Raw genomic sequence first — 20,285 nt, forward strand, 5'->3', positions numbered from 1 at the left:
ACCGCACCGCGACCTTGGCGCAGTTCTAGGAATAGGTAGTACTGGCGTGGGCTTCCACAGTATCGCACCGAACCGTCAAAACGGAGCGATCCTACCTTACAGACTGCCGCCCACGTGCGCCAGTGTTGCCAAGTGTCTCATATTTACATGAAAAATAAATAAAAAACATGACACACATGATGATGATGATGATGGGACACTTGGCAACACTGGCGCACGTGGGCGGCAGTCTGTTAAGTTATATAGTCTCCATGCTGTTAAGCTTGCTCCAGACTACGCGGCGCGAAGCTGCGAACGCGAGTGTGGAGTCGATTTCGCTGATTAGCGAACTAGACTCCACACTCGCGTTCGCAGCCTCGCTCCGCGATTCACGCTTGAGTGTGGAAGACCCTTAAGGTAGGATCGCACCGTTTTGACGGTTCGGTGCGATAGTGTGGAAGCCCACGCCAGTACTACCTATTCCTAGAACTGCTCCAAGGTCGCGGTGCGGTGCGATGGTGTGCCTCAATATATAGGATAAAATCTGTCAAACAACTTTGTCAGCAGAAAAAGGCGCGAAATTCAAATTTTCTATTGGACGATAACCCTTCGTGCCTACACGTTTTAAATTTGCCGCTTTTTTCTACTGAACAAAATGGCTTGACAGACTATAGGTTCTTTTAGGCATCGCTTACTATTAGCAGACTTCACAAACGCAAATCTTTTAAACGCCAACTTGTCTATGGTTGGCATTAGTCAGTGTGGCAATGTAACGACAATTTCCCGATATTTTGTCATAAAATTACTGAAATAACTAAGCTTAATTCTTCACTTTATTTTTCAAATCACCCAAATGCCTGCTAAAGGCCGTCATCCACCAGCGCCCGGGGCAAAACTTAGTATCACAATAACTATAGATTTGTTGATATTAAAAAAGTTATAAACTTTGCTATAAATATCAAAACTATATCCCCGGGCAGTGTTTAGTAAATAGGGTAGGTATACGTTTGTTAAGTGTCCTATCACCGTAGTAATTTGACACTCTAGGTACTGTATTTTGCCCGCGGATAGTGCTCTGGTGTTAAGCCCGCTCCAGACTACGCGGCGCGAAGCCGCGAACGCGAGTGTGGAGTCGATTTCGCTGATTAGCGAACGAGACTTCACACTCGTGTTCGCGGCTTCGCGCCGCGATTCGCGCACGTGTGTGGAGGGAGCTTTATGACTATGATTGGCTAATTCTAGATGTTTTTGGCTGCCAAGGCTATTGAGAGCTAACATATATTTAAGTTTTGATGACATTGGTAAAATTTTTGCATATTTTAAACAGTTGTTTGTAGTCCTGTGTGCAGTTGTTCTTAACCTTTTTACTAACAAGTAGTTTTAGAAAACGGATTTGTAGTGATTCTAATTTGTCTATATTAGTTTTAAACGTGAGGCCATAGCAGTCAAGACCATAGCTAATTATTGAATCTGCTAATGATCTATAAATACATTTTAATGTGCTTATACTGATATAACTTATACTTATAATATAACAGTATGTTAATTTTAACTAGAAATTTCTTATTTTTCTAATCACGATTACAGTAAACAGATTATGAATAATTACTATTGTCTGGCAAGCCAATTTTGTCAGTAGAAAAAGGCGCGAAGTTCTAAATTTTTAAGGCAGACCAAATCTTTGTACTTACATTTTTCAAGTTTGCCCCCTATTCCTACAAACAATGTTAGCTTGCCAGGCAGTGGCGGATTTGCCCTAAAGCCAAGTAGACCCGGGCCTAGGGCGGTAAGACGTTAGGGGCGGCAGCAAGCACGATGAGTGCTGAGAAAGGGGCGGCGTAGTTACTACAGGGCCTGTTGCCAGGCTATAATAATAAATGAGGGAAATTAATAAATAAATCACTAGACCCTACTCATAGTGTTTTGTTCACTCCGCCCGATTCCCGTATCGTTCCCGTCTCGCCACCCCTTTAACTCTTAGGAGATGCCGATCCCACCTCGCGGTTGGCTTAGTTTAGGGTTCGCGCCGTACTGTTACGATACCTAGAGTCACCCCCGCGTCGTACCTAGCCTAGGACGTCTAGATTTAAGCGAGCATAGTTCTCAACAAACCATCATGAAAGCCCGCCGATTTGTGTTACAGCATTAACCTGTGTTTCTTTCCATCGCCCTGCACCCTCTATCTCCTCTGAGCTAACTAGGAAACCCTTGCTCCCGTCGGAAACAAGGGAGTTATATGAGGCCACGCCTGCCTTGGCGAACGTGACCCCATCACAAGTAGAAAAGGCACGAAATTCAAATACCTTTAGCCCCTACTTTTTTTTAATTTACCGCATTTTTCTACTGACGGAAATGGCTTAACAGACTTTAACCTAAAAAGTCAACCCTTATTCTGAATATTCTGAGGAAATTGGAGTGTCGTGCTGGTATCCCCAAAAACCATAGACAAGATGCAAGCCATCCGTTATTATTTCGCATCTACTTGCTTGAAGTGTCAAAATGAACGAAATTGTCGTTTGAAGTGAAGTAAACAGTATGGATATTTGCCAATTGAGAATTTCTTAAAATATGGTTATATTATTATAATCAAACCTTGGATTAACAGTGTTTAATAAAACGGCCCAATAATGTGGCCAATGCTTCTAAACATGACGCACGACGAATGTCGTCGAACGCTTCGCAGACTTGGTATATATTTTTAGTCTTATAAATGGCATTCATTTTTCCCTCCTAACATTTTCTTTGACTGTGAGCGTATGTTATAAGCTTTTATAACGTGAAATGTACGTGAGTTTCTGTAATTATAAATCGGTACCTTCCTTTGTTTGTAGAATTGGAAGCCTACTCGAATATGATCAGTGTGTTTAGAGCACAAGGGGCTTTGGAAGACAACAGAAAAAAGTTGCTTGAGGAACTGCGCGCCGTTTTGCATATTAGCAGCGATCGTCACAGCGCGGAGGCGCGACGCGTCTCTAATGACGAGGTGTTGGCTACTATTGCACATCAGTAAGTTAATATTTGGTATATTTTTTAGCTTTTAGTTTATTTTTATACACCATTGTACTGTGTCAAAGATGGCTGTGGATAGAAGCTATCATGAACCTTTATTGAAATTGTAGGCACATTGATTAGAAACAATCATTTACATCATTTTACAGTGAGAAATACTGATTATTGTTGGAATGATTTTGTGTCTTTGTTGAGTGTCTTGGCCTCATAGATGCTTTAGTTTTTGACATTTATATGAATAGAGGGTGATATATATTGAACATTTAACACTGTTTTGATTCAGTTTTAAAGTGGAAATATATAATAATAAAGATTTGAAATTTGACAGGTAACCTAATTTTAAATGTCACTTTATAATGAAAGTTTTTTTGGTATAAATTAAATCAAGTAAAATAATTTTAAACTAAATATTTGTTAATTTATTATTTGTATTGTTAACAGGTATATTGTTGTGATTATTTAAAGTTTTGTTTTTTATTGTTTGTTTTTTATATTAAAATTTAAATTACTTTTAATTACTCACAATAGATTGTCACACACATTATCAGGTATAGAATGCAATATAAATGTATTTATTATATTTTTTTGATTTCGTATCAGACATTATTCCCATTACAAATTGAAACCGAGACTTAAATATAAATTTACTTACATAATATAAGGGGTCATCCATTAATTACAACACACGGTTAGGGGGGGGGGGGGGTCAAGAAAATGTGACATGTTGTGACAAGGGGAAGGGGGGAGTCACAAACTTTGTGACGACTGACGTCACTTTAAATGGTTTTATACACTGTTACAGTTAAATAACAAGTTTTTGGAACAATTATCGTTTTTATTCAATTAATTTTCTTTCCTAATCAGTTTTAGGTTATAAAATTACTAATATTTCTTTTGTCAAAATAATTTGATAAAATATTAATAATAATAATAAATAAAATAAAATTCTTTATTTCAGGCCAGACTGCCCATAGATTGTTAGTTATATACAGACTTATAATATTAGAGTTAGTACATCTTAACCTAGGCATTACAGTTCTTATTTTTTTACTTATTTGGGGTCCCGGTAAACAGGACGATGAGCCGACGCCCAGTGGCTAAAAAACGGACAATCCCTACTCTTGGCTATATCTACCAGCAAGCTGTTGGTGCTACCCCGCAGGCGATACATTTGAGAGGCGATTCTTTTTCTTATTATGGCATGAAAATCGTCCATTCGTGCTTGTGCAAACATGCCTGATGCACTGCAAAAGCGTGGTAGCCCCAACAGCATCCTGAAGCCGTTATTGAACTGGACACGCAGAGCACTGTAAGCACGCTTCGTATAATTGATCCACAGGCCGCACGTGTAGAATGATTGGCAATACGACATGAACAATGTTTTCTTGACCTCCACTGTACAACGCGCAAACCTGCGAATCAACATATTAGCTCTTACTGCCAGTGCCCTGCGTTCCCTCTCAATATCCGCATCGTCCTTTAGATCCTCGGTGATTACATGTCCCAGGTATTTAAAACTGGATACTCTGTTCAAGGCCACGCCGCCGAGTGTCACCGGCTCAACTATTGGTAGGGTCTTGTTACCAGCTCGGAAGATGAGTATCTCACTTTTTTTAATATTATAGATGAGCCCGTGAGACTCCGCATACGTGTCACACACCTTTAACAATTTGTTCATAGCACTGATCGACGGGCTCAACAGCACCATGTCGTCAGCGTAACTTATGTTATTTACCATTTTACCACCGATCGAACAGCCAACCATGGTGCTGCTGAGCTCGACAATCAGCTGGTTAACATAAATGTTAAACAGTAGTGGAGATGTAAGTCCCCCTTGCCTTACTCCACACTGAGCTCTATAACCATCCGATACCGACATCCCCCACCTCACAAAATTATACTGATTGTTGTACCAATATTTTAACAGTCTTATCAGTTCTTGAGGAAGACCCGCCTTCTGCAGCTTCTCCCATAGTTTTTCATATGACACTAGGTCGAAGGCCTTCGAAAGATCGAGAAAAGCAGCGCACACGGGGGTTCTCCTGTCAGTGGAGTACCTGACGGTGTGCTTCAGAACCAGAATAGCACTCTCAGTAGACAGACCAGCACGAAAACCGAATTGTCTATCATCTAACACTGCGTATCTTAATAATTTGATTTGCCGATTTCATTGAAAAAATGTGACATCACACCAGGGGGAGGGGTTTACCGAATGTGACCAAGTGTGACAAGGAAGGGGGGAAGGGTCAAAAAACCTAGAAATTCGTGTGACATAATTAATGGATGAACCCTTAAATACCTGTAGTATTTAAATGTGTTTAATCATTTTTAGTGGAAATCAAAGAGGATATAATAGGATAGAGCGGTACTGTCTTATTTGTCGTAAATTTTGTAGCCACAGTAAATTCACTGCCATCTATCGACTCACGATTAAAACAAAAATAAAAATATCAAAAAAAAATATATATGGATGTGATTTTTTTTATTTGCATTAATTATTTTTATATTATTTTGACCCACTCACTGATATGCATTAAAATTGTTTTAATAGCAAAGGAAACCATCAATGCCATCTATCCGAGAGTAGGTCAAAGGTTGTGGCGCCATCTGGTCGAGAATAAAATTTTCTTGATTTTTGAGGCACGTTTTTTCCTTAGACTGTATCCATGTATTATGGAGTTCTTTGGTACAAATGAAAATTTTGTAATGATTTATGATAAGTCAATCTCAAGCTTATTTTTTTTGTTTTAATTTTTACTTATCACAGTATGTAGCATAGCCTTATAGATTTATAACGTATATAAATACTGAAATAATAATCCCATCAAAAACATAAATGTGAAATGATAGCCAAGTTCAATATTCTGAATATGTATGCATGCATTGTTGTTGATTTCGTTGGAAAAAGAATTGAGATGGGTGCCAAGTTCTAGTTCGCTTGGCATGTAATTAAAGTGCAGGATTTGTCTTGGCTAGGATTTATACCAACAAACTAAATTTTGAAAAGCCGGCCAAGTGCGAGTTCGCGCACGAAGGGTTCCGTACCATTACGTAAAAAACAGCAAAAAAATCACGTTTGTTGTATGGGAGCCCCACTTAAATACTTATTTTATTCTGTTTTTAGTATTTGTTGTAATAGCGCCAACTGAAATACATCATCTGTGAAAATTTCAACTGTCTAGCTATCACGGTTCATGAGATACAGCCTGGTGACAGACGGACAGACAGTGGAGTCTTAGTAATAGGGTCCTGTTTTTACCCTTTGGGTACGGAACCCTAAAAACGGCAAAAAAAATCACGTTTGTTGTATGGGAGCCCCACTTAAATATTTATTTTCTTCTGTTTTTAGTATTTGTTAAATTGTTATAACAGCAACAGAAATACATCATCTGTCAAAATTACAACTGTCTAGTGTTCATGCGATAATAGAGTCCCGTTTTTACCCTTTGGGTACGGAACCCTAAAACACAGACACAACAGAGAAATATAATAAAGCGTGTTACGTAAAAACTAGCTGAGTCAAATCCTGAATTTTAATTACATCCCAATCTCACCCATATAGATTATTTTTTCAGCTAAATCAACAACGACGCATACCTATTCTTAATATTGAACTTGGCTCTCTTTTTTTTTATATACTACGTCGGTGGCAAACAAGCATACGGCCCGCCTGATGTTAAGCAGTCTCCGTAGCCTATGTACGCCTTCAACTCCAGAGGAGTTATATGCGCGTTGAACTCATTTCACATTTATGTTTTTGATGAGATATCATTGCTTTTTGTACATAAATTATTAGTATTCATCATAATTGATTTCGAAACTAAACTTTATTTTTGTTATTACAAATTCGATAGGCGCTTAGCATGTAAATAAAAACTGTTTTTTGGAAAATAATACAAATCGTAAAAAAATCACTGTTTCTTTATCTCAGTTTCGTAACCACACCAATTTTCACAGCTGGATGCCAAATTTCAACTTGCTAGGTCATCTGGAAGTGGGTTAGGTTTTTGGTGTTAGGTGAGTCAATATGTGAGTAGGTATGTACCTAAGTCCGTGAGAAAAATCCCGAATGAAATTTGGTGTTATAGTAAGCCTTAGAGGTCTTAATAAATGAACCAAATTTTATTTGTTTATGTTTAATAGATTTTGAGCTACGTAGGGGTCAAAAGTGGCTCCAAATGGTTGGTGTAATGTAACATAGAGATGGGCAAAATTTATTTGAATGACGAATAACGAATAAGAATAACAAAATTATTCGCGAATGACAAATAAAAATGTCGGATGATTATTCTTATTTGAATCAGAATCAGAAATATATTTATTGCCGCGAAAAAAAATACCTGAATAATATATGAATAAATTATTCGTGGAATAATTTATTCGCCAAATGAATTGCCACGAATAATTTGTTTATTGAAATAACTTATTAACTTTACTAAAAAAAACAACAACTAAACATACCTGAAAGACTGTCGCCGCCTTACATAAAACATCCTTTTAGTCTCTGAATCAAAATCTGTTTGAAAAATGTGTCATCAAGTATTGCTAATAATGATTTTGTACAGCTATCTTCTATGTTGTCACTTGTTTCATTGAAAGTAATGTTTGATGGATGAGGTATTACTATGACTTTGGCAATGCAAATGTTCCTCATCGTCACTTAGCCCTTTACCGCATAATTAACATTTATGTGTAGTGGGTGGTTTAAAAATGTTATGTCTACCCCAAACTTTTTCATGCACTTTTCGTCGGGTAGTCACACGGAGTAGTCACACATTTTGCTGAGACGTCAGTTAGCCGCGACCACGACCAGTAAAATCTGTGTCGAAACGTCGGTAAATAAAGGTAACAAAATAAATTTGCGTTAGACCCGATTGTAAATGTGATTTAATGTGTGTTCAAAACGCGAAAGTTTTAAATTTTTTATAAAATCCTAAAAGTTAAAAGCTTTCTCATAAATTTTTGGAAAATGCCATGGACATTTATATTTTGGAACAGGAATGTTTCAATATTGATACAAAAATATTAGAAGTTACCATAATTTTCCTTTTAAAATAAATATTTATTCAATGAAAAAATTTGCCTTTATTTCACATCTGGGTCATCAAAAATGTTATTCAGCGAAAAATACTGACAGTTGCAATCTAGAATGTCTAGTGATAGATAACTCGTAAAGTTATCATGAAGCCTATCTACTAATTAAACTGTTTACTGTACAAGATTATGTTGTTATTGAACTGAGCATGGAAAAAAAGCCTCGTACTCGTAGGATGAGATATATCCAAAGGCATGAATTTATTCAAAAATGAAAATTCTAACAAAAAAATGCATAAAATTGATAGATTATGTGATAATTATTAAATCAATTCAACTTTTATTTTTAGAGGGCATTCCTCGTTAAGTAATTATTTCATTCATTATTTGAAAATTGTCAACAAGTATAATTGTCTGGATCATTTCAAACCTTGAATTTGGTGTAAAAGTCAATTTTTTGGCAACCAAGATACCGAAAATGTATCTGGTTAGCAAATAAAGTTGATGTATGATTTTTTATTGTAACATATGGAGATGATGGATGCTTAATTAGAGGTTCTTGTTAGGTAAGTAAGGTAAAAGTAAAAACATACATTAGACTTTTTCAAAAAAGTTTTTAACATAAATTGGCAGTCAAAGGACTATGCGACAAAATAGCCCCAAAACCAACAGAGTTGGGAGACTTGAGAGTTAGGTCATTAGATAGGTATTTATATGTACTTCATTTTGTTCTATGGGCACCAAGTGGAATTCCATTGCAGAACTGAAATATTTGTATTTTAGTCAAAATGTCGACACCCTTATTACCTAGGCAATAGAGTCTACGGCCGGACGAGCGCGGCAAACCATTCGCCGCGCTCGCCCTCTACCCTGCAGCAATTAACTACTTACTTGGACTCTATTGCCTGGGTAATAAAGGTGACGACATTTTAGCTAGAATACATATATCTCAGTTCGGCAATGGAATTTCGCTTGGTGCCCTTAGAACAAAATGAAGTACATAGAAATACCTATCTAATGACCTAACTCTCAAGTCTCCCAACTCTGTTGGTTTTGGGACCAGGCTTCATACAAAGTTGCCCATGGTTCTTTGAATCAATGGTAAGTATTAGAAAATAGAGTTGAATTTGTTTATAATCGAACAAAACTAAACAAAAGCGACTCCGTTCCATGTAATAATGATTAAATTTTTATTGGAGCTCTAGACCTCGTGATCCCGTATCCCGCCATTGAGAATTAATCCAAAAACAGAATTAACAAAAAAAATCTATTTAATTATTGACCCTGCTCGCAAAATTTCACGAGAATCGGTTGAGAAATGCAAACTGTAGAGGAGAACATCCGGACATATGATAGGCAAATATGCCCAAGATTAAACGGATACCTTAGTTTCGTTTTATTCGGTCAGTTACGACCGTGGGATGCTAGAGGTTAAATGTTTAAACTTATTAAATATCATTTTTTTTTATTTCAAGTGTATTCTACAAAGGAAATCTTAAATCATATTCTGTATAATATTATTTTCTAGCTTTTGCCCGCGACTCTGTCTGCGTGGAGTTAGTAATTTGGGTACCTTATTTTTTAACCAATCTGCTTTTTATCGATTCCCCATACAAACTTCCACCCCCTTTTCGCTCCCATAAAGAATTATTTCTGGGATAAAAACTACCATAATGTCCTTCCCCGGGACTCAAACTATCTCTATACCAAATTTCAACTAAATTGGTTCAGTGGTTTAAGCGTGAAGAGGTAACAGACAGACAGGCACACTTTCGCATTTATAATATTCAGTATGGATTCTATAAAATTATTATTCTTCTTTCTTCTATTCTTTAAAATAAGACTAATGTTCACTGTTAGAAAGTTTCAAAAACTTCTACAATGTTGTCTATTTATCTTTTTTTAGGTTAACAGGTCCAAACACAGGATTAGGATGGATCAGCGAAGGCAGAAGAAGAGTGCCCCTGATGCCTCGCGGCATTCCACAGACCGCCTACACAGAGATTGCGGATAGAGCAGCGGAAGCCATCAAGGAGGAAAACAAAGAAATCTTGAAGAAATTAGAAGCTGACAAGTTGGTGGCTCCTAAATCTAGTGAAGAGGAGTTGCCGGACCCCGAGGGAGAAACGGCAGAGGGTGCTCTGCAGACGAATGAGATGATGGACGAGATGCTATACCCTCCTATTGCTATGGAAGATCAAACTTCTAAAGTAAATAAAAGCATTAACATGATTGAACTCTTGAAATTATCTTGTGACTTTACTATAATTTGACTGCTTTTCAGCTTTGGGAAACTGAGCTTGTCAACCGAAAAAGAAAAGTACCCGAAGGTGGATCAATACCGGATGATTCCACAATACCAGTGAAAAATATGAGGAACATCCCAGCTAACACGAATCAGAAACATCTTAACCTGTCACAGATTTACTCGAAATATTCACAGCCTGCTACAAGTAATTAATTTTTTTTTGTAAATTATTTCAACTTCTTACTTTATTAAGGAAATGTATTACAAAGTTCCATTATAGAATGGAAATTTTGATTAACATAAACTTTAGAAAATTTAAATTTCTTCCTACATGTATTTGTAAATTGACTGACATTATTATTTCCCCAGGTAAATCATCAGGGCAATCAAAACACTCCTACAACCAAGTGAGCAAAGTGTCCACAAGCAAATCAAGTCACCCACACCAACCACGGGCCCACAAACACCGCTCGCACAAGCATAAGGCTCCAAACCAGCGCCAGCCCAAGAAGGCACAGGAGATCCCAGGCTCCCCCGGCAAGCGTTACCCGCCTGACTATGCCGGACCACCGGGCACTTTCCAGGCTACATATGCTCAGTCAGTACTCGGCGGCAAAACCAAGCCAGACTACATGGATGAACTCAAGCCCAAAGTGCTCTCCTCACCTGGCATGCTCACAGACTCCCCGACCATGGCGCTGCTGACCCAGCCGGCTACAGTCCCGCACGAACTTGGCGTGTCCGACAGCCCCGACCCTGCCTCCTTCCAAGCACAAACCCCAGTATCCAAACACGGCGCGCCCAAACCTCACCAACTCCTACTAAAAGGCCGCCGGCCGGAACCACCCGCAGATAAGAAACCACCCGAAATGAAAATCCTACAGAAACCAGAGGGAATCAAAGTCCTCTCGAACCGTCAGGTGGTCGTCGCGCCGAGCTCTACTCAAAAGGCGATTAATCCGGCTGGAAAAATCGTCACTACCAAGCTGATAGGGCCCGTCACCAAACAGGCAACGCCGGCACCCATGTCTGACAAGATGATCGTAGTATCCAAACCTCCAGACCATAAGAATTTGAATTCTAAGATAATCATAACCTCGTCCGCTATGCGCACGCCTAGTAAGGATTCGGCACCGGTTGCGCCGCGCACGGAAACGTTTACGCCTAAAGGCATCCCCGCCACCGACTTAAAAGTATCCGCCAAAACCTTTGTCCTAAACCAAAAACCCGGTCAAAAGATGGTCGTGTTACCCGCCAAGTCGCGGACGAAAACGGGGTCGGAGGTCCAGCTGCCGCTCTTGCATTTCAAAGGGATTCCGACTGGTATGAAGTTGGTCCCGGTCAGTTCCCAATCGCTCACTCAAGCCACTAAATCGCCTGCCGTAACTGTCGTGTCGAAACCAGCTAGCGCGGTAAGCACGCCAGCACCAGTCACAAAGGTAGTAGGCGCGGAGACCATCAAAACCGCCAATTTGGCCGACATTGTCCCAGTGAAAGGACTCACCCCAGTATCCACCACCAAAATCTCTAACCCTATTGTAAGACCCGCGAGCGCAAAAGGCAGCGTCATCGTCGTGCAAAAAGGCGCGACGATAGGTAAAGCTTTATCGTTTACCAAAAACGGTAACGACATGTCCAAAATAATCATGGGTAAGAACGTGAACCAGCTGTTACAAGCCTCCAAGCCAGAGCAGACGGAAGCTAGCAAGTGTCCGGGAAACGTGATCGTTCTCGAGTTAAACAATGATCAGTCAGGCCGGACGACGACTATGTCGGAGATCTTGGACAGTCGAGGCAGCGCGGCTCGCCTTTCCGACGAAAGCAAAAAATCCCAGGCGATAACTCAGGACACACCAGTTTTGTTCGATTCCCAAATGTCAGAGGAGACGTGTAACGCGAGCATAGATTCCGCATCAGAGAGTATAGGCGATATCGGACCTATTGAAGAGTCTGGTTTAAGCATTATAAAAGATGAAGACGCCAAATGTAACTTTAACAAAGAGGGCGCGAAGGATTCTTCGAGCGTTACCGACTGGGAGATGGAACTCGACACGGTGTCGAGAAAAGGAAAGGACGAGGAAGACAAACTGAATTCTCTACACCTAGACCTGGGCATGTCCAGCGACAGTGACAGCGAGTACATGGTCGACAACCGGAAGGCGAAGGCGAAGCACTCGCAAGAGACGATACAACGGGCGACGCCCAGTGGTAAGATATCAGATTAATTAAATACGGCTACTTTTTAGGGTTTCGTACCCAACTTTCTAAGATTCATGAACTGTGATAGCTAGACAGTTGAAATTTTCACAGATGATGTATTTCTGTTGCCGCTATAACCACAAATACTAAAAACAGAATAAAATAAATATTTAAGTGAGTCCCATACAACAAACGTGATTTTTTTTGCCTAATGGCACGGAACCCTTCGTGCTAGAGTCCGACTCGCACTTGGTCGATTTCTTATTCAATGTTATTTAATATGCAAACCTCCGAAAATACCAAAAGACAAATAAAAAAATTGGTAATCAAAACTACTTTGTATTGTACACATGTCTGCTATTTTATTTTCACTAAAATTCAATACCGTATAAAACTGAACGTTTCGTTCCGCTAATCAAAATTGTTTATTTTTATTTTTTTTTATTTTTTAGGGGAAAGGAGCGAAATGTACAGTTCTAGCGCAATGTCAAAAGCGACGCGAACGTTACTCAGCCAGCTCCAAGACGAGGGTTCATCGAGCAACGACTCGTCGTTCGCGCTCAAATCTAAAAGCGCGGTGAAAAACCCAGCGGAGGCGGACGCTCTCACGGTCGCCAAAGAAAAGTTGTCGGAGAAAGTGGCCGAGGCGCGGTCGCGCCACAGACGCATAGACGTGTTCAGTACCGCTATCAGTACCAACGATATGAGCCTCGACGAGTTCCCGTATCTAGAGGAGAGCATCATGGCGGACGACGAGCCGAGCCCGTCCGACAACAAACAGTGAAACAGACACTTTTAAGACATATAATGTGATGTGTGAAGTGATAGGCGAGGGGTAAACTTTGTATGACGTTTTTTTGTAATTTATTCTGTGAAATCATTGACAGTTTTGGCCGGTCTATTTTGTGACAATGTATTACACGTCTATTCCCTTGGAATAAAGAGGCTTAGTAATTCGAAATTATTCGAATTCAAATCTCATTTCCATAATGTAAGGTGCGTTGGGATAAGATTGAAAGCGTTTTTCATGAGGGGTAAGATCGCTTCGGCATTCGGACGATTTTTTGTCTAACCCCTCATGAAAAACCCTCTCAATCTTACCCCAATCCACTTTACAGCGTTTTATAGGAATGAGTTGCACACTTGTTCTTATAAAATCTTGAATTGTTTGATAGCCCTTGCATTTAACGGTATTTTTTCAGAAATATATCAACCGCCACTATATTTAATATACTTGTGTTGGTATATTTTTGGAGATAACTATATACATAATTATCTGTTAATGTTTGTAGATAAATATATATTACTCAGTATGTATACAATAGTATCGCACTGCATGAAACGACTGATTTTCGCCAATAACCCTGAATCAAAGATCATTTATTAGGTAGATTCCATGCGTCTGCGTTTACTACCTTTAGTACCTTTACTCATGCAAATAAAAAATACTAATATCAATCAAAGTTGAGCTACAGGTGTACGCTCACAGCGACGTATTTTCGAGTAAAAATGTGTTTCCGAGTCTTCATTAGCTTCATAATGCGCTCTGAAATCAACTTATTATTATCCACTGTAGTTGCAAATAAGGTAGGTAATTTGTTTATTCAAATTGCCTACTCTATACCTATTTACATAAATTCATTGCTATTCAAAATAGTTTACATGAAATCTTTTTACTTAATTAACTTACGCGGTAAATGAAGATCGATTGTGGTCAGTAATAAAAATAATATTAGAAAAAGAAGCGCGCCGGCGGTGTTCGTAACTATGAAATTACCTAGTTTAATCACAAAAATTGTTGAGTCATTTCGACGAGGCATAAGAATATTGCTACTTAGGCAAAAAACGCTAGATAAGTATCACGTGAAAAAAAGGGTAACAAGATAGGTGTTAGTTAATACCTGTGATATTTGAGAGAAGTTTCGGACCTACTAACATTAACACGTTTACGGAGGATAAAACTAAGCCAGGCGGTTAGTGCTAATTTAAACCACCAGGCTCCAGTACTAGGCGTTACTAGTGGCACTGGCAATCGCACACCCCCTTATGAATTAAATTGTTTGCAATACAAATGCCCTGATATGTTACGTTGTCCATGTGGGTGGATCTTTCGAGATTCTTGTTTGATTGTATATTTTAACACTTCGTATGCTTATGTCAAAAATTGCCTACTGAATTAATAACCTTGAAACTGTAAATGGGCGTTATCTACAATATATATTAAAAACCTGATTCTCACAGATCCTGATGTTTTTGGGCTCATTCTACTCAGAATCACTACCATATTCAATTCTGATGATTAAAAAAATGTCCCAAAAATTTGTAATTGTAATTTGTAATTTATTTGCTAGAATCGTGGTTAACACAGATGTTACATCGAATATTAGTCCAGCACAATTCTACATTCCGCTACGTCACGCACATACAAATTTCAAACTAAAACGTGACGTAATGTAATGGACATTTTGGGTCATCTTTTTTTAATAGCAGGGTGGAGAATCCTGTCGAGTCCGAGTAGAATGAGCCCAAGAATGTCCAGATTTGAAAGAATCAGGTTTTCAATATTTATTTTAGAAAACGCCTAAATTACAGTCCAAATTTGTGTGCTTAGAATTCGTTAAAACTCACCGTCTTATGGGTTGAATTTTAACAAATCTTTTTTAGAAGAGTTTTCCAACATTTAAATCGTTATTTGTTTAACCCCTCGTGCTAATATTGATATCCGAGCAAGCGAAAGATTTCAAAAAACACTACACTAACGCGAGGAAAATGTCATGTGGATAAAGTGCAACTATCTTATCAGTTTTTGACGATTAAAGTTTCAAGTTCCTACCTTCAAGATCTTGAGTGTTATCTGTCAATATCAAAGTTAGAGAACTGATGTTTAGTTAGGTATACTTACTTTGATTACAGCGAGATTATTTTCATTTACGCTCATTGGTCTGATTTTAAAAACAATTTGGCACATGTATGTACAATCGATTGCACCGTGAATATATTAATGAAATAAACTAAATCACCTCGAAATAAAATTGATTTTTTTGCCCATGTGCCCGGTTGCACAAACGTTAAATTTACGTGTTTTTAATAAACAGTTGCACGTTGTGCGCTCTCTGGTTGCAAAACATATCTGCTTCAACATTCAGATAATACCTTTAGTAAGGTTAAAACCTTTTGAACGCCAGACGGCGAAGGAATATGCCGTGTCCCGGACGCCAGGCGATCGCGATTATTTAAGCGAAATTGAACTTTACTGAGTCCCGCGTAAGTCCCTATTACATTGACGAAGCTGTCGGCTGTAGCCGTCGTTGGCGTCCTTGGCAAGACATTCCGATGGCGGCCACAGCCGACTGTGGCGATCAAAACGTTAAAACAAAATAAAGGTTTTTATGCATTTGATTTTCTAACTTAACACAAACAGAATAAAGTCGACATTTAAAACGTCGCTTAATAGTATGATTCTTGTAACATTACCTACACTGCCTGAAAAATAGGCAACTAGGGAACAAATCAAATTATTAAACATTGACCGCTGTGACCGGGTGGTCTAGTGGTCAAGGACGTTAGCCGCGTAAGCTGAAGACGACGGTTCGTTTCCGGCCTCGGCCACCGGTGGTCTTGGTCACATTATTTAGTACCTATATGACATCTAGATTTCAGTTTCTAATATTAAGGTAGAAAATCAAACTTAAAAACCCATCTGCCAAATTCTAAGTTAACGAAGATGTGGTACCAACTAGGTAACAAAATGGTTTACATGCACTTGGAGTAAGATTATGTAAGCGCTGTTCGCACAGGCCATCCTAAATTCATCCTTGTTTAAGAATAAATTAACGTTATGAATTATTTTATAGTTTGTGTTAATCTTGTACATAGTGTGTGTCGCTGATATAAAGTTCCATCCTTTTCAAATATGTATATGTATGTAGGTTAGTGATGGGTCGTTACCAGTAACTTACTCAAAAGTGGGAATATTCCCGGTAATGCTACCAGTAACATTACCCAGATCGGAAACATTGAGTAACTTTGAAAAAATTATTAGAATTGTATATGCTTTTTTCGTGTTAAATACTTAAGAAAATAATAATGCTATTATTTACAGTCATAAAACAGTCAAGGAATCTCTGAGAGAGTAAATTCCCAATGTTACCGGTAACATTCCCAATATTACCAGGTATTTTTCCAAAGTTACTGGGAACATTACTATCTGGAAATAATGCTTAACTGTATAAAGTGAAAGAAAATGTGTATAAATCAGTTTAATTATTAGAATAAACCAATCAACATCTAAATATATAAAAGAAGAAACTGACTGACTGACTGACTGACTGACTGACTGCCTGACAGATATATCAACACACAACCCAAACCGCTGGTTCTAGAGATTCCAAATTTGGCACGTAGGTTTCTTATAAGGTCTAGGGGTGCACTAAGAAATTTTTTTTTTCAAAATTTCACCCCCCAAGGGGGTTAAATGGGGGTTCAAAGTTTGTATGGGGAAACAAGATTAGTTAGACTATTATATTCGAAACTTCACAGAAGTATTCCTAACGATAAATGAATAAACACGTGTTACAGGTTTTTTTGCAAATTCCCCCCTAATAGGGGGAAATGTGGTGCCAAAGTCTGAAAATCAACATGGGTATTGTTTCTATGGTTTATCGGGTCGCTAATTAGGAAAACAAGAACGATTTTAAAATCCAACGTGACGGACGTGAAAAACCATCCCCCCTGTTGGGGTGCAATGGGGTTGAAATGTCTAAATATCAATATGGGTGTCGTTTTTATGGTTATTTGGGACGTTAATTACTAAAATCGCATCGATTTTGAAATTGAATAATGTGCTCATGAAAATTCTTGAAAGTACTCGTATTTGTGCCAAATTGCAATTGAAACGGTCCAGTAGTTTCGGAGCAAATCGGTTGTCACAGACGGACCGACAGACAGCCACACGTGATCCTATAAGGGTTCTAATTTTGCTTTTGAGGTATGGAGACCCGCGTTATCCTAATAGATTTTTAAATTTGTATTTGGTGCCATCTCGATCGTCGTCAATCGGTACCTAGGCGAGTGCGGGCGGCGCAAGTCATCGGGAAACTTCCTGCATCCGTAATGAGTACATTCAAGGTGCTACAAGAAGGTGGTTGTCTGTTTGCTTCTTATAAGTTTAGGTTTCCATTCTAAGTAAAATGCAAAACATCGTAAGTACATATATATGTATTCTACCTACGAACCATATATACCTGGTGGCAAATCAGCAGCGTCTCCAGCAGAAACTAGGTCACCAAAGTCTTGCAGGCACCGAGTGACCCATGGGAAGTCACCTCCAGGTGTTCTACGTCTTTGAAAATTCAACCTGATTACAGCAAACAGTATCTACTGCACGTTAAGCGTGTGGTAGCTCTGGTCAGACGCCTGCTTCATCTGGCAGACCTCCAGGTGTTCCAGGTCTTGGAGAACTTAACCTGCCTACAGCATACTCTACCAACTTCAAATTAAAGGAGTTTTACCCTCATCAGGTACATCCAGCAGCACTTCAGGTGTTCCAGGTCTTGAGCTATCTCCATCATACACTACCAACGACACGTTGAGCGAGTGTTACCCCTGACCTTTTGTACCCAGCAGCACTCCAGGTGTTCCAAATCTTGAGCTTTTCCCATAATACACTACCAGCGGTACGTTGAGCGAGTGTTGCCCCTGATCCGTTGCACCCAGCAGCACTTCAGGTGTTCCAGGTCTTGAGATTTCCTCATCATATACAACCAGCGTCACGTTGAGCGAGTGTTACCCCTGACCCTTTGCTCCCAGTAGCACTCCACATTGTCTTGAGCTTTATCCATCGTATACTACCAGCAGCACGTTGAGCGATTGTTACCCCTGACCCATTGCACCCAGGAGCACTCCAGGTGTTCCAGGTCTTGAGCTGCCTCCATCATACATTACCAGCGGCAATTTGAGTGAGTGTTAGAAGAGTGAGGAAGAGAACAGGATGACTTCGGGAATAAAAACTACTCTACACCCTCCCCAACAATTAAGACTATCTCCATATCAAATTTCATCTAAATCGGTTTTATTGGGTTCCATATAAATTTCCACTCCCTCTTTCACCCCCTTTAGGGTTGATTTCTAGGGTAAAACCTATCCTATGTCCCTCGCGCAAAATAGGCGCAATAGTAAGACGTCGAATTGCGGAAACTAAGCCCGCGAATATCTATCCTATGTCTTTCCCCAGGACTCAAATTATCTCCATACCAAACTTCATCTAAATCGGTTCAGCGGTTATTGATTCCCCATACAAATGTCAACTCCCCTTTCCATCCCCTTAAGGGGTGAGTTCTGGGATAAAAAGTATCCTATGTCCTTCCCCGGTACTCACTAACTGTATACCAAATTTATAAAATTGATACCATAGCTCTTATGTCAGCGAATGGGACATATTTTTGAGTAAGTTGTACTAAAAAAATAAGTTTTGAACCTTATTTTATCTCATATAAGTCATCACTATCATCAGTTTCGTATGTTACCGGCTTTTGGGAATGTTACTGGTAACATTGGTAACTTACTAGTAACATTCCCAAATGGAAACTTACTGGTAGCGGGAATGTTACCGCTGCCCATCACTAATGTAGGTGCGTATAAGTGCAAGCCGTTGGTCGATTCTCAAGCGCAGTAAAATAAGGCATGTATTTAACAGATCACCAGATTTAGTAAAATTTAACACCAAAAAATTCGTTTTTACCACCAAAAATAATGAATGATCATCAAATTTATAACTCCTATTTAATGTGAAATGATTACTAAATTTGTACCATTTTTTATCATTTTAAAACAAATAACACCAAAATAATCACTATTAACCCAAAAATAGTAAACGATCACCAAAATTAGACCTCCATTTTAATGTGAAATTATAACCAAAATTTTTAATCTTGCTATCCTATTAAAGCAAACGACTCCATTGTAAACCCTTAAATGGTAAATGATTACCAAAATTAGAACTCCATTTTAATGTGAAATTTTAACCAAATCTTTTTATTTTGCTATCCTACGAGTATTAACCGATCGGATCGGTCGGAGTGGCGAGCCTTGGGGGAGGCCTATGTCCAACAGTGGACGTCTATCTGCTGACGTGATGATGATGATGATGATCCTATTAAAGCAAATGACTCCAAATTAATCATTGTAAACCTAAAAATAATAAATACCACCAAAATTTTAAGCACATTTTCTAGTAGCATTTCGTTTCTGTAAGGGTCGCAGTTCTAACCTAACCCACTTTTCTTGTAACATTTCGCTTTTGTAAGGGTCGCAGTTCTAACCTAACCCACTTTTTATAGTAACATTTCGTTTCTGTAAGGGTCGCAGTTCTAACCTAACCTAACCCACTTTTATAGTAGCATTTCGTTTCTGTAAGGGTCGTAGTTCAAACCTAATCTAACCCACATTTCTTATAGCATTTCGTTTCTGTAAGAGTCGCAGTTCTAACCTAATCCACTTTTCTTGTAGCATTTCGTTTCTGTAAGGGTCGCAGTTCTAACCTAACCCACTTTTATAGTAGCATTTCGCTTCTGTAAGGGTCGCAGTTCAATCCGAACATAACCCACATTAATTCTTGTAGCATTTCGTATCTGTAAGGGTCGCAGTTCTAACCTAACCTAACGCACTTATCTGATAGCAATTCGTTTCAGTTCTAACCTAACCTAACCCACTTTTCTAGTAGCATTTCGTTTCTGTGGCGATCGCAGTTCTAACCTAACCTTACCCACTTCTTTAGTAGCATTTCTTTTCTGTAAGGGTGACGTGTGACTGAATTGAG

General features: G+C 38.9%; 1 protein-coding gene across 1 annotated transcript; it reads left to right on the forward strand.

Moving 5' to 3' along the window:
• Positions 1–2,458: 2,458 nt before the first annotated feature.
• LOC134740775 (BRCA2-interacting transcriptional repressor EMSY) lies at positions 2,459–15,834 on the forward strand. The gene is made up of 6 exons (XM_063673379.1): positions 2,459–2,667; positions 2,811–2,985; positions 9,929–10,232; positions 10,307–10,475; positions 10,640–12,478; positions 12,922–15,834. The coding sequence occupies exons 1-6, from the start codon at positions 2,607–2,609 to the stop codon at positions 13,251–13,253; spliced, it is 2,880 nt and encodes a 959-aa protein (XP_063529449.1). The 5' UTR covers positions 2,459–2,606; the 3' UTR covers positions 13,254–15,834.
• Positions 15,835–20,285: the final 4,451 nt, after the last annotated feature.

The sequence above is a fragment of the Cydia strobilella genome, chromosome 4 (assembly GCF_947568885.1).
Source record: "Cydia strobilella chromosome 4, ilCydStro3.1, whole genome shotgun sequence".
NCBI lineage: Eukaryota > Metazoa > Arthropoda > Insecta > Lepidoptera > Tortricidae > Cydia > Cydia strobilella.

What these genes read in the sequence shown, in the direction of transcription:
- LOC134740775 (XM_063673379.1), top strand. Translation starts at nt 2,607, where the DNA reads ATGTGGCCAATGCTTCTAAACATGACGCACGACGAATGTCGTCGAACG. An exon ending in TCGAACGCTTCGCAGACTTG is followed by an intron (nt 2,668 to 2,810) that starts GTATATATTTTT and finishes CTTTGTTTGTAG; the next exon opens with AATTGGAAGCCTACTCGAAT. An exon ending in TTGGCTACTATTGCACATCA is followed by an intron (nt 2,986 to 9,928) that starts GTAAGTTAATAT and finishes ATCTTTTTTTAG; the next exon opens with GTTAACAGGTCCAAACACAG.